General features: G+C 36.1%; 1 protein-coding gene across 1 annotated transcript in view; it reads right to left on the reverse strand.

Moving 5' to 3' along the window:
- Positions 1-996: 996 nt before the first annotated feature.
- Positions 997-13,696, reverse strand: part of Cngb3 (cyclic nucleotide gated channel subunit beta 3) — a 148,158-nt gene continuing 135,458 nt past the window's right edge. The window contains exons 16-18 of the mRNA XM_074066994.1: positions 3,948-4,094; positions 3,576-3,750; positions 997-1,360 (exon numbers count right to left, since the gene is read on the reverse strand). Coding sequence (XP_073923095.1) covers positions 1,103-1,360; positions 3,576-3,750; positions 3,948-4,094 — 580 coding nt within the window. The 3' untranslated portion in view covers positions 997-1,102. The remainder of the gene's footprint in view (positions 1,361-3,575; positions 3,751-3,947; positions 4,095-13,696) is intronic.

A 13,696-nucleotide genomic window follows, 5' to 3' on the forward strand; every position in this document is an offset into this window, starting at 1 on the left:
CTTTGTTTTATTATTATTATTGTTATTAGCAGTACTGAGGTTTTGAACTCAGAACCTCATACTTACTGGGCAGGCTCTCTCCACTTGAGCCATGCCCTCAGACTTTTTTGATTTAGTTATATGTTTTTGCTGCTGGCCTTAGGTGGTGACCTTTCTACCTCTACCTTCCATGTAGCTGTGAATACAGGTATATGCCACCATGACTTGTTCTTTAAAAGAAGGTCTTGGTAACTTTTTGCCTGGACCTGCCTTGAACCATGGTCCTCCTCCTATCGTTGCCTCCTGCGTAGCTGTGATTGCATGCCTGGCCCTGAAAGGGCACTTTAGCCAATATGAAGACAGAGGCAGTCTGATTTCTCTAGCCTGAGTCTGTTGGGTAAGAGGAGTTAAGTAGATTGCTATCTTTTAAGTTAGTAAAAGGGAAAATATTAAAGCTTGTTTCTTTGGAAAAGGGTACAATTTTCTCAACATGTCATTGCAATGTGATTTTGACAACTTGTTAGTCTTGCTTACCAGTACTCACCTCAGCAAAAATCAGATTTCTCATTCAGAAGGCCTCATAATCTCTGCTTCCTTTTGGTCTCAGCTTCTGGGTTGATGTGCTATTTTAGTGCATAATCATTTTCATTTAAATGAATATCACTTGATTATTGACCTATTTTATTAAAATCTTATTAGCCAGCCCCTCCCCCAGCCACACACACATAAGATGTTAGCCAAGATTAACAGTGCCATACCAGAAATTGCACACAACAAACATTTAGGAGAAAAGGATAAGAATCACTTCAGAGTCAAGACCAAGCTAATCAACATGGAAAGAAGAAATGGCATCAGGAATGAGCAGAAGGTTAAAAAAAAAAAAGAAGAAGAAATAGCAATTGTACAAAGCTAATGACAGTGGGGAATAGGAATGGTTTTAAATAACCTTATTACCACTGCATAAAATCATATTCTCAGATAAGTCCTAGAAACAAAGCTAGGGATTTGCCTGTGGTTTCTCAACTGACCCCTCAAGGTCGGTTCCCCTTATTAATTTAAGTTACAATCCTGGGTACAATCTCATTGGGAACTAGCTGGGTTGCATCTAAAGATAATGAAACATTTATTGCTTAGTCTTTTCTTTGACTTCAATAGTCAGAACCTCTTCCCCAGCCTCAGCAGAAGGAGCCATACTAATGATGAGTGACTGAGGGGAAGTGCCTTTCGGTAGAACTGCCCTTCTAATCCACAGGGGCGTTTCCTCTCCTGTAGAAGAATTTGCTGTACATTTGCACCCATACAGTGTTTTCTGTCCTGGCTCTCTTCCTTTATCTTCATATTCTTCTTTATCTTCTCCTGCTTTGGCGTTTTCATTTTCTTTCTGGAAGAAGCAGTCACAAAGAATTCGTGGTGAAATTGAAATGAGGATATTGGAGTCACTGCCAAGACAAACACTGTTTGAATTAAATGCATGTGAGAATCATGTCTACCTTGCTTCCAACTATCATTTGACAGAGTTTTCTGGTGTGCTGGAGCATGGAGCTTAGCCTTTACATTGGATTTGCAGTGTTAGTCTATATTGTACTTTTGTCCCCGTCAAGGAATTCTCTTCCTATTGTTTTTCATGTACTTAGAATCATTAGACTCAGTACTCAGGACTCTTTGCCTTTCAAATTTTTGCTTGTTTTATTTAGTTTATAGAGCTTAAATTTAAAATTTTTATTTTTAATAAAAACTATTACCAAGTACTATATGAAGATACTATAACAAGTATGAATTTTTCCTCCTGCATGAGTTCATGGGAGAAACTCATATCTCTTTCTTAGTTCAATCATCTTCATTTGTCCCATTGGAACTTGAGCTGTCATTTTGGAACCATTCTATTCAGTATTATCTATAGAAATTTCATAGTAAAAACATACCATGATCTTTATTGGCAATGCTTGTGGTACACTTGTGAGAGGCTTGCCTGAAGTATGAACTTGCACAGGTAAAGTTGAGACTCTAACTTAATGTACTTACTCACACATTTCCTTATGTCTTTTTTGCAAATTGATATAAATGAGGCATTTGGTTTACATTGTATAACTTTTTTAAAACTATAGTATTGTGCATATGGAAAAGAAAGATGAACGTTTTATTCTCTTGAATGTGACTGACTTATCAAAGGTGATTTACTCATTTTCTGAAAGGTACACAGCTACCCATTTCCAATAGTGTTAGAGATAACATAATGACTAGATTCAGAAAACTTGAATTTGTGCTCTATTTCTCTACCTTCTCTCATAGATTTATTATGAAAATCAAAAAAAAAAAACCTAGAAAGAAAAAAAAGGAGGACAGACCAATAACATTTGGATATTTTTACATTCTAGGAATCAGAAGGCAGCTTATGGAAGTGAGCACCGAGCCATCATGTTTTTTGTTTTGCACTGTTAACTAGTTGTGATTTTATCCAAATTCCTTAATCTTAGTCTCAGTTTGTTCATCTATGACATGTAAGGAATGTCATAGATGTAAGAATGCAGGAAATCTGTGAGATTATTTCTGGCTTTCAACACATTTTTCATGTATATGAACTAAATAGTTGTGAAAATGTTTGCTGGCATATTGGCAACATGATTTATACAGTAATATTTCCATGTGCATACATTTGTCTGTACATATACTGTTGACTCTAATTACTCATGGTATTTTGTTTTATAAAGTTGCCACTAAGTACTGAATTTGCAAATATGAACCATTGCACCTAGGGGAAATACAGGGTTAGGTTCCTATGAGTCTTAGAGCACAACATTTTTTGTTAACTGATCAACATATAACTTCCTTTTGTGCATGTTTCTACTTGGGAGACACATATAATTTGATAAATTGATTAATTTTATGAGTTGTTGATTCATTACATTGAACTGTAGGCAGCAGCATTATATGACTAGTGTCTGAGTGGAGGTGATCTGACACACATATTTTCTCTGTAAGGTACCTCAAGGTGTTTTTGCACTTTAGGAACTTTAAAATCAACACTATTCTTGGAAGCCATTTCATGACAACAAAATCTCCAAAAAAAAAAAAGAAATAAAAAAGGTACACAAATGAAAAAACAACGCACCAAATAGATTGAAAAAGGGTCACTTGTTTGCAGTATAGAGCTGAAGCGAGTAAGTAGAGTGAGGAACAAGAGGTCTTCCTTGGGAGTGTATGCATCAGACAGTTTTTGTTGTTGTTGTTGTTTTTGGGTTTTATTTTGCCACTCTACATATGCACTTGCCTATGAATGCCCACAAAATCATCATGAGTGTTTATTTGGAGGTTATAAATGAATTATAGTGAGTAGAGAGATTAACAAATACAGAATCTATGAATAATAAAGGTTGACTGCATTTATAAATACATATATATTTAGGTAACCTACAATAAACCTGTGATGGTATAAGGGCATAAAGTTTAAACAGTAATAAATTATCTATCTATCTCTCTGAAGCAATAATTATTAGCACCAGATTAATCCACATTATCCCAGTATCTGAGATAGAATTAGAATAGGAGCAGTTCAGGGCTCTCTCAATTACAATCATCCATTCACTCTGCCTTATTACCTGAACGGTTTGGTTTTTTTTCAGTTTGAGGAGTCTTCCAAGATCTGCTTTTCCTGTGCTTCCCAGGAGAGCTTTAAATATTTTAGGTGTCTCTTCTTTTGTTGGGAAGAGGAAGGCAAGTCCTTTTCTTGGAGGGGTTGCCTCTGTGGCCTTTCCCTTCTGCTTCAGAAGCACTCTGTGGACAGGAGATAAACATTGTTTTGGGTAGCTCTGTGAGAGTTTTGGCAAAATCTACCAGAAAAAAATAGTAATTTCTCCTACCTGTGAATTTTCAATGCATACTGCATTGACACTTGTGTTCCTTATCTCATGGAAAAAGCTGACTGCAATTTTAACACACTGATCCTCATCCTAGGGTTTCAAAAGTTGTACCTGGCTTTCCTCATGAGGAGCTTTTCAGAATCTGGGTAATGCAGCAGAATTTCTTGGAGGGTTTTTTTGTCTAGAGTTAAAAGATTGGCAAACCCACGTGCCACCACGTCAGCAGTCCTACGGTTTCCTCCTCCGGTTGCCAGAAGGCTGTAAGAGAGAAAAGTGTATCTTGGCCACCAGTTTCCCTCTTCCTCCACTGAGATCTTTAAAGAAAATAAATAGCAAATAGCATAACCACTTATGCCCAGAGCAGTTTTTCCCCATTATGCAGGCCTCATGTACAGGGAAAAATACTTTGCCAGAGTCTTTTCCCACCTGACGGAATAACATTGTGTCCAGTGTAGCCCTCAGGACTTTTTGTCCTAGCTAAGGGAGATGGGAAGCTGAGAAACTCCTGTAAGGTTGCAACCTGGAGATACGTATCCGAAAAGACTGAGACTTAATCATTTTAAGATGAGATTTGAGATGTTTCTCTCCCCTGCAGTTTACCTTTATACCAAGAGGACTCCCATGTAAGGACAGTGAATTGCATCTGAAACAGCTGCGAGAGGCAAACTTTTCCCTGAGGAGGAGAACTTAAGGAAGCGGTCTTCAGGGGAGACAAAAGCAAGGACACAGGCATCTGAAACTTCTGGCACCTACAGCTTTGGCAAATATTAAACATACCCCAACTCCTAGTCAGGTTAGTTTAAATTTCACATTATAGGTCTACTTACCTCAGATCCTTTTATCTATTACATCTTTTTGACTTTGAACTATAACAATTACAAGGAATGATAAAAGGCAAGAAAAAATACAGTCTGAGAAGACAAAGCAAGTGTTAGAAACAGTCTGAGATAACAGACCTTTTGGAATTCCTGGACAGCGAATTAAAAAACAATGATTAATGATAAGGAATCCAATAAAAAAGTAGACATTATGAAGAATAGATGAGTCATATAAACAGAGAGATGGAAATTCTAACAAAGAATCAGAAGGAAATGCTAGAAATCAAGAGCACTGTAACAGAAATAAAGAATGCCTTTGACTGGCATTCAGTAGGCTGGCCTTGGAAGAATCAGTGAGCTTGAAGATAGGTCAGTGACACTTTTGGGACTGAAATACAGAGGAATAAACAGAACTGTTTATTATTTAAAATAAAGTTATTTATTATTTATAAAGAAATATGGGGTGATTTTGAAAGCTGAAACATACATGTAATGGAATATTCATCCCCCTCACTGCCTTCTCTTGCTGCTGCTCCCCTTCCTTCTCTGGTCCTCTTTCCCCATTATTTTTCTTCTTATTAATTTATCTAAAAGATAATTGCTTAAATAATAAAGTGGCAGAGTATGTGGTAATAGTAGCATATGGGTACATGAAATGAATGACAACAATGTTATAAGGGCTGGGAGGAGAGAATTGTGAATGTTCTGTCATAAGGTAGCAGTTCTACATGTGAAGTGGTGTTATATGCAGATAGACTTAGATTAGTTTAAAATGTATAATGAAAACTTCAGGGCAGCATTAAACTTTCATTTTTGAGTCATAGTCTTACTATGTAGCCAAGGCTGACCTTAAATTTGCAATCCTCCTTCATATACTTTTGAAGTGTGGGGATTACACATGTGTACCATGACAGGTGGCTAAGTAAAACTATTATGCTAAAAGAAGAGATAAAAACGAATCATATAAAGTGTTCAATTAATTGATTTGCCTACTGAATAACAAATGAACTGAAACAAATGAACTGAACAGACAATTCTCAAAAGAAGTAAAAATGGCCAATAAATGCATGAAGACATTCTCAATCTTGGTCTTAAAGGAAATACAAATCAAAATGCCATTGAGATTTTACCTCAGTCTAGTCAAAATGACTATCATTAATAACAAACAACAGCCAACACTGGAGAGGATGCAGATAAAAGGTACAATTACCCACTGTTGGTGGAAATGTAAATTGGTGTAACTGCTATGGAAAACAGTGTGGAGGTTCCTGAAAAAACTACAAGTAGATCTAGCATACGATTCAGTGATATCACTCCTGGGCATATAAGCAAAGGAATGTAAGCCAGGATATAATAGAGCTACTTGCACACCCATGTTTATTGTAGTGCTATACACAATATCCAAGCTTTGGAAACAGTCCAGATGAATGAACTAAGAAAATATGGTATACACAGTGGAGTAATATTCAGCCATAAAGAAGAATGAAGTTATGTTGTTTGTAAGTAAATGGATAGAGCTGGAGATGATCAATTTAAGCAGAGTAAGCCAGGCTCAGAAGGACAGTGATCACATGTTTCCCCTCAAAAGTGGGAGCTAGATCTGTAAGAAAAAAATGCATACATAAATACTTATGTGATCATATATATATATTACGATTATATTAGTGAGTCTGTCTAAGGGGACTATGGGGAGGCAAAAGAAGAAAGGAGCATGATAGACTGTAAGTTGTAGAATAATAGGGGAGCAGTGTGATAGAGAAAGAGTAAGTAACAGAGTGGGCTAACCTAATTAAGTTATGATATATACATTTGTGAAATACCAAGGTGAAATCCCCTTGAATAATCAATATACACTTTAAAAAATGAAGAACAGTAAGGTAAAATAAGTCCTGTTTGGGGATGGGTACCAGTGGGAGGGGGAGGGGAAAGGGAGAGGGTGGAAGAGGGCATGTGTACTTCCTATGCATGTATGAAAATGGAGCAATGAAACTTTTTCTAAGAAGGGGGGAGGAAGAATTAGGGAGAATGATAGAGGGAATGAATCAAATTAAGAATAATATAAGCGCATATGTAAATGTCACAATGTATTCCCCACACATAAAATTATTATATGCTAATACAGTTTTAAAAAGTGCTCACTTGAAATCAGAGCAAGAAGCTGGGCATCTAAATCCCACACTCAGGATGCTGAGGCAGGAGGCCCTGCGTTGAAGGCCAGCCTGGGCTGTGTAGTGATACCCTGTCTCAACAGGACAAAGCAAAGGACAGCAAAAAAAAACAAAAAACAAAAAAAAACCCAAAATCCAGAGTAAGAAGGAAAGAAAAGAGGGGAAAATCCTAATGTAAATCTACCTATGACATCAAACTTGGCTCCTTAACTGCGTCTAATATTAAAAATGGAGGGAGGGCAGTCTGGGACTGTCCAGACAATTTAAGAGAGGAGTTACTCTTCCAAGACAGAAAGAATACATTTGGAATCCTTCAGTGTAACTATATTAATGCTACTTATTTTGCTCAACAATTTTAACTTTCAAGTCTTTTGTTCTATGGCAAAAGAAAAAAAGAACTTTAGTCCTTTTCCAAAGTTCTTTCTAAGACAAGCTCTGCTTTGTTAGAGAAGAGAAACAAAATTTACTCCAACTATCATCTATCTAATATTCTATCTATCATCTATCTATTTATCATCAGTCATCACAATCATCTTTTCACTCACTCATCTACCCAAATTCCTATATGCCTTCCTACCTCTCTAGGAGATGGGTATTAATATTTAAGGGACAATGATTGGATATGTCTATTTCATTCACATTCCTGAAGCTTTGAACACTGGGTAGGCAGGGCAGGATGGCATTGGGAAACTTAATTTGAACCTAAGAGAGCCTCTGTGAGTATGTCACACTATAAGAGGAGAATGGAAATAACATACTTAAATGTCAGGTTATTTTGAGATTTCTCAAGCTTTAATTAAACTTGCCTACAGGTTACATGTTTGGAGTGTTTGATGAGGTTTTGAGCAGAAGAAATAGTCTGTCTGCCAGATGGATTTTGCCCAAATTCTCTCAGCAATGTTTAAAATAGCATCTTCTTTTTCCCTTTTGCCCAAAAAATGCTTCTCAAGCATTCCACCAATGGAAAGTTTCACTCAATAAATTGCTTAGTAAGAATATCCCTAAATATTCCCACCCCACACAGAGTTCCTCAGAGAGCCCAGGACAAATAATAGAGGTTAATGTTTAATATTCTGGGTAAAAAGAAGTGTAAGTTGAGGAATGTCCCAGGAAACAAAGAAATTGGTTCTAATCCTAGATCTACCTCTAATTTCTGTGACCTTAGACTCAAGGATGTTTTTGATTTTTCAATTCAGTCAAGTAAGTATTGATTAAGTCCCTAGCACAGTGAGCTGAAGTAAGGGAAGAGGAGATTTACTAAAGCATGATATGGTTTTATGCAAAGAAATTCTTTGAAACCGAAGGACGTTTTTTGTGTTTTTGAGCAAGTTACTAAACTCTCTGTAGGAAACAAAGTCATCTTCAGTATCTACCATAGGAGGTTATCTTTAAGAACTAGCTGATCCAGGCATGGTGGTACACCCCTGTAATCCCAATACTCAGGAGGCTGAGGCAGGAGAATTTAGAGCTTAAGGTCAGTCCCTGGCTACGCAGTGAGATCCTATTTTGCAAGATAAACAATCAAACAAACAAAAAAGCCAAGGATATGGTTTACTTGGGAGGCACAGGCAGAAGGATCTCAAGTTTGAGGCCGGCCCAGGTCAAAGGTAGTGAGACCCTGGCTCAAAAACAAACAAACAAACAAACAAAAATCAAAAGGGGCTACAAGCACAGCTCAAGTGGAGAGCAATTGCCTAACATGTGTCAGGTCCTGGGTTCAGTCCCTGGTACTGTAGTAGACGAAAAAAAACTGTTCATAGACTTGTGATACTGAATTATGAAGAAAGTGAAATGAAAATTTATGAGAGTTTTAATACTTAGTTTGTAATGTGTAACTGGACATTAAGCTTCTTGTTTAATACTATTGTGCCAAAGCTGGATGAGTGAACCAAAGTAGTTGTGTGAATATCTCAGACAGACAATGTGAGAAAACCTGTATCTGTAAATGTCAGAGTTGCTACTTGGACACACACACCTCACACTGTTATGGTTTGACAGTGTTCCCCAAAGTTCATGTATCAGAATATTAATTCCCAAATTCATATGTTAATGGCATTTGGAGATGGTGCTTTTGGTAGATAATTAGGATTATTTGAGGTCACAAATGGCCTCCAAGAAGGTACTGGCTTTATAAGAAGAGCCAGCCTGCTTGCTGTGTCTCACCATGTGATATGATAGCCTTTGTGGTGTGAAGATGTAGTAAGAAGCTCTCTCCAGATGTTGAGAAGGTGCTAATCCTCTGCTCTTAGACTTCATTGTTAGGGAGAACTTCCCAGAATTAATGAGTCAATAAACTTCTTTCTGTTCTTTGCTAATTACCTACTTTCAGGTTGTGTTGTATAGCAAGAGAAAGCAGGATAAGACACACATTCATAATCACACGCACATGTAGCATATACAGTATATGTGTGTGTTTCAGAAAGAGCTACAATATTCAGATAGTCCCTAGTCATTCACTAATTCTAAGCTTTTTTCGGTACTGCCACGGATGATAGTACAAGTTGTATGCTTCATATTCAAAGCATAATGTGATGGGAGCCCGAGATTTGTGTAGTGTACAACCTGCATAGCCCTTTCTAACAGAGCTACCATAATCAGAAAACATTCTCCTGGAAAAGTAAAACATAAAAGGACATGTTGTAGAAGCAAAAGAAAAGCAAGACTGAGGACATGAAAAGGAGTCAGAACTTTGCTATAGGAGGGTTACAAATTTGACTTTAAGTCATTTATACTATAAAAATAGATCAATTCTTGGTTTTGAGACAGGTAGCAATACATCCTGAAGGTTGTAATGTAAAGTAGTGGAAAACTTCATATTCTCACAATAGAAAAAATAGTAAGACTGGCTGTGCATTGTTCTCAAGCATGTTCTGTAAGAGGAAGTCTATAAGTGGAGTGAGGTTGGTCAGTACAATGCATTCCAGATACCTACTATCTTTTTGTTGCTCTGGAATGATTCGTGGTACTGTTTAGGATATTTTGGTAAACAATCCTTAAACAACATCGCCTTTCTCTAAAGGGTGTATCTATCTATCTATCTATCTATCTATCATCGTTTATTTTTGTCATGCTGGGAATTGCACTCAGGACCTCTTACATGCTAGGCAATCACTCTGCCACTGAGCTACAACCCCAGCCCACAACCGGGCACACTGGTAGGTAGTTTTCTATATAAGTTTGAGATTGTATGGATACTTGTGCTTTGGAGGCCGATTATGCTGAGGAAGATGAAGAATTCCCTGTATAAATTGAAATGAAAAAGAAAAAATAAATGAGATGTAAATTAAGAGTATGTAGAAATAACATACTCCATAATGGCTATTTCTTGGGTTATAAAGATGATTAACATGTGTCCTCAAGCTGTTTGTGTCAAGGAGTAAGCACATGTAAAGACAATCAGCCTAGTAAATATTAATAATAACAACCCTAACAGCTAACATAAACTGCTTACTTTAAGTCAGATGGTTTTCCCAGTTCTTTTTGTGTAAGAATCCAATCAATGCTTTTCAATCCTATCAAGTGAGTTATATATTATTGTGACTCCATTTTCTTCCATTTTGGCTGAGGAAGAAGTAAATGTCAGTTGAGCAACTTGCCCAGGCTCACAGCCCATAAGTTGTGGTACTGGGGTACAAACTTAGCCAGGAAGCCGTCTTAGCCAGACAAACACAGTTTAGAATGATTAATACCTTGATAACTGTGAGAAATGAGAATGTTTCCTAAAATAAAGACGGTTCTAGTCTAAATGTATTTTCTCTTGTAGAATCAACACCTAGCAGACTGACTGCAAATGTGGGGAAAAGTGGGAAAAGCATCATGTGGATGCTAAGGAGACTAAAACTTTGAATGTTTGTTCTCACTGGGCAAGTTTCAACTAGTTCTATGTGGGGACATGAGGTTAGATCACCCGAGGGGACTTACTCAGAGATATTCTTTTATCTTTGTCAGTGTTACTGGGAATCATTTTGTTCCTTGGTGATTTTCCAACTTGAATAAAAATAAATTCTAGCAAAACTTTTGTGGGTGAGAAAAAATCAGAGAATGCTCTTAGGGTCCCCTACACCTGGGCTTCTTGCTTTTTGCTGATACTCGATATTCATAAAACTATGTACTGAATGGCAAACATGTGTTAGCCTAGAAATTTTTGGAAAATATTTTGGGGAACGTTTGCATACATGGATTTTTGACAAAGCTGGAGAGTTTATATTTTACAGTCTAAATGTTTGATCCCATCCTCCTCTTTCAGGCCTGATTTCAGTGTTGAATTGGCCTTAGAGAACTAGATGAACAAAGAAGAATCTGGTAAAAATTCCAAGGAAGGAGTGAGGAGAAAAACAATAGCATGTGTTCTTTATTTCCTTCCCTGCTTTTTAGTCTTCTTTCAATTTCCAGAGGAATACTTTCAACTTGGGCAAGAAAATACTATATCAAATGAACTAATATATTACTCTAGCTAAGTGTTTCATTGAAGTCAAAAGAGCTAACAGTGACATATATCTGTACAAAGTTTATTTTAGAAGTGTTTTTCTTTTCAAAACTAAGTCCTTAGGTTTTCTTGTTTAATGATCACATCAACTTGGTAAGGTAGGTCCTTACCTATAACTTATAGACATGGAAACTAAGGTCCAGAATCAGATAAGTGAGTTGTTCAAGAACAAATACTCAAAGAGATTTATCACTGAGGTTAAAATCTAGGGCTGAATGTGGTAGTACATTCTGTAATTCCAGCTATTCAGGAGGCCGAGGTAGGAAGCCTAAAGGAAAATAGCACGAGACTCTATCTGAAAAACAAACTAAAAGCAAAAGAACTGGAGTCATGGATTCAGTAGTAGAGTACTTGCCTAGCAAGTACAAGGTCCTGGGTTTGATTCCCACCACAGCCAAAACAACAATAACAACAACAATGTCTTTTCTTTATACCGAAACTCTAGTAATTCCCACTAAGTCATTGAGACTGTTTCAAATGATACAGACTTTTCAATGGATGTTAGGAAAAATAGGCAGGAAGACAATCAGGTTGGCATGAAAGGTCTGACTGGAATCTATACTTGTCTGCTATTCCAAATGGTGGTAAAGAGCCTTCATGGAACATCACATAAAATTACTTTAGGACGGCTCTTGAGAATATTTGAATAAATATTTTAAAAATGTACTGATAATATAATTTGTTTACAGGGATTTCATGAGTCTTAGATGAGGTATGCTTTTAGCTTTAAGCAAAAAGATGTTAACAACCAGAGACTAGTGAAAATATATATATATATTTATATATATATATATATATTTTATATATATATATATATATTTTTTGACTCAGGTATCATTCTCGGATTTGAGATAGGAAAAGAATGGAAGTGAAGAGGTTTTTGCTCCTCATTATTAATTAATTAATTCTTTACCTTGCTCATACATGTAACTATTCTGCCTTTTTAGTAAAGGAAGACAAAAAAATCAGAGTTATTCTGATGAAGGTAAAGAATATAGAATTGAAATACTCCAAAGATCTAGAAACCTCCCTAGTACCACTATTTAAAAACTGACTGTTCAGTGGACTAAAGTAAAATATACTCACAGTGGGGATAAATTGAAAAACCCCTTTTAACATTAACTTAAATATTAATAATGAAAGACAGGACTGTAAAATAGATACAGTGTGTGGGGAGGGGGTACTTTTGAGTGGGGTGAGGGTGAATGAAGGCGATAATGGTGAGGGTGTATGGTTGATGGAATTCATATACTTATATGAAATAGAACAAAAAAACCTCTTGCAATTGCTTTAAGTGGGGCAGGAGGGGGTTGAGGGGGAGAGATGATGGGGGTGATTTGACCAGTTTACAACATAAGCATAATTGGAACTGTCACTATGAATCTCCCCCCATATAACAAATATATCCTAACAAAAAATTATAATAAAAAAATAAAAACTTCAGGAAAAATAGGTAAAATGGTTTGAAGAGAAAAAGGAGACTTGAAATTAGTTTTCAAAATATTTGGCCCCTTTAAGATGATATAAAGTAAATACCAAAAAGAAATCCTTAGTATCCCTGTTTACCATGTTGAGTTGGCATTGCACAGAAATTAATAGCCATATTGGTTTAGAAATGTTAAACTTAATTTTTTCCATTTGTACTGGGGAAAAACACTGTATTAAACATGTAAGGTCTTATCTACATGGGTTTGATTGCAGAAACAAATAAAGTATTCTCTAAGTAATGAAAAAGAGAACAAACAAAAAGAAATTACCAGAATGAGTGATTTGACCAGTATAACTGGTGAAAAAACAAAGCACAAATATTTTGTGTGAAAACCAGATTATCTAAAACATATAAGAATATATCAATATCTAAATTCTACCCAATAAGTTGTTATATGTGATGGAAAAAAAGATGATGAGTTAAAAAATGCAGCAGGTGAAAGATGACATTCATGGAAATAAATAGGTCCATAGGAAATGAATTCACTTAGCAAATATTTATTGAGGACCTATTATTTTCAAGGGACTATTTAGAGAAATGCAAATTAAAACAACCCATTAAAATGCAAAGCCAATGAGAATAAAAAAGCCATGTCAGCAATGCTGAGGAAAAACAGCTATACATTGCTGGTTTTATCATAAATGGACTCATTTTTTTCTGGAAAATAATCTCCCCATATATTAAAAGAGTTATAGAAATGTTTCTACCTTTTGACCTACTTATTCCACTTTTGGTAATAAACCTCGAAGAAATAAGTTAAAAGAAAACCAAAGTACTTTTTCAAAGATAAATATCGCAGAGCTATTCTTAATTAAAAAAACTGATGAAAAGGGCACAAGGGTGGCTATGCATACGCATGACAAAAATGAATGTGTGTTTGTGCACTCACAAAGATAGAA

This window comes from Castor canadensis, chromosome 3 (genome assembly GCF_047511655.1).
Source record: "Castor canadensis chromosome 3, mCasCan1.hap1v2, whole genome shotgun sequence".
Lineage (NCBI taxonomy): Eukaryota > Metazoa > Chordata > Mammalia > Rodentia > Castoridae > Castor > Castor canadensis.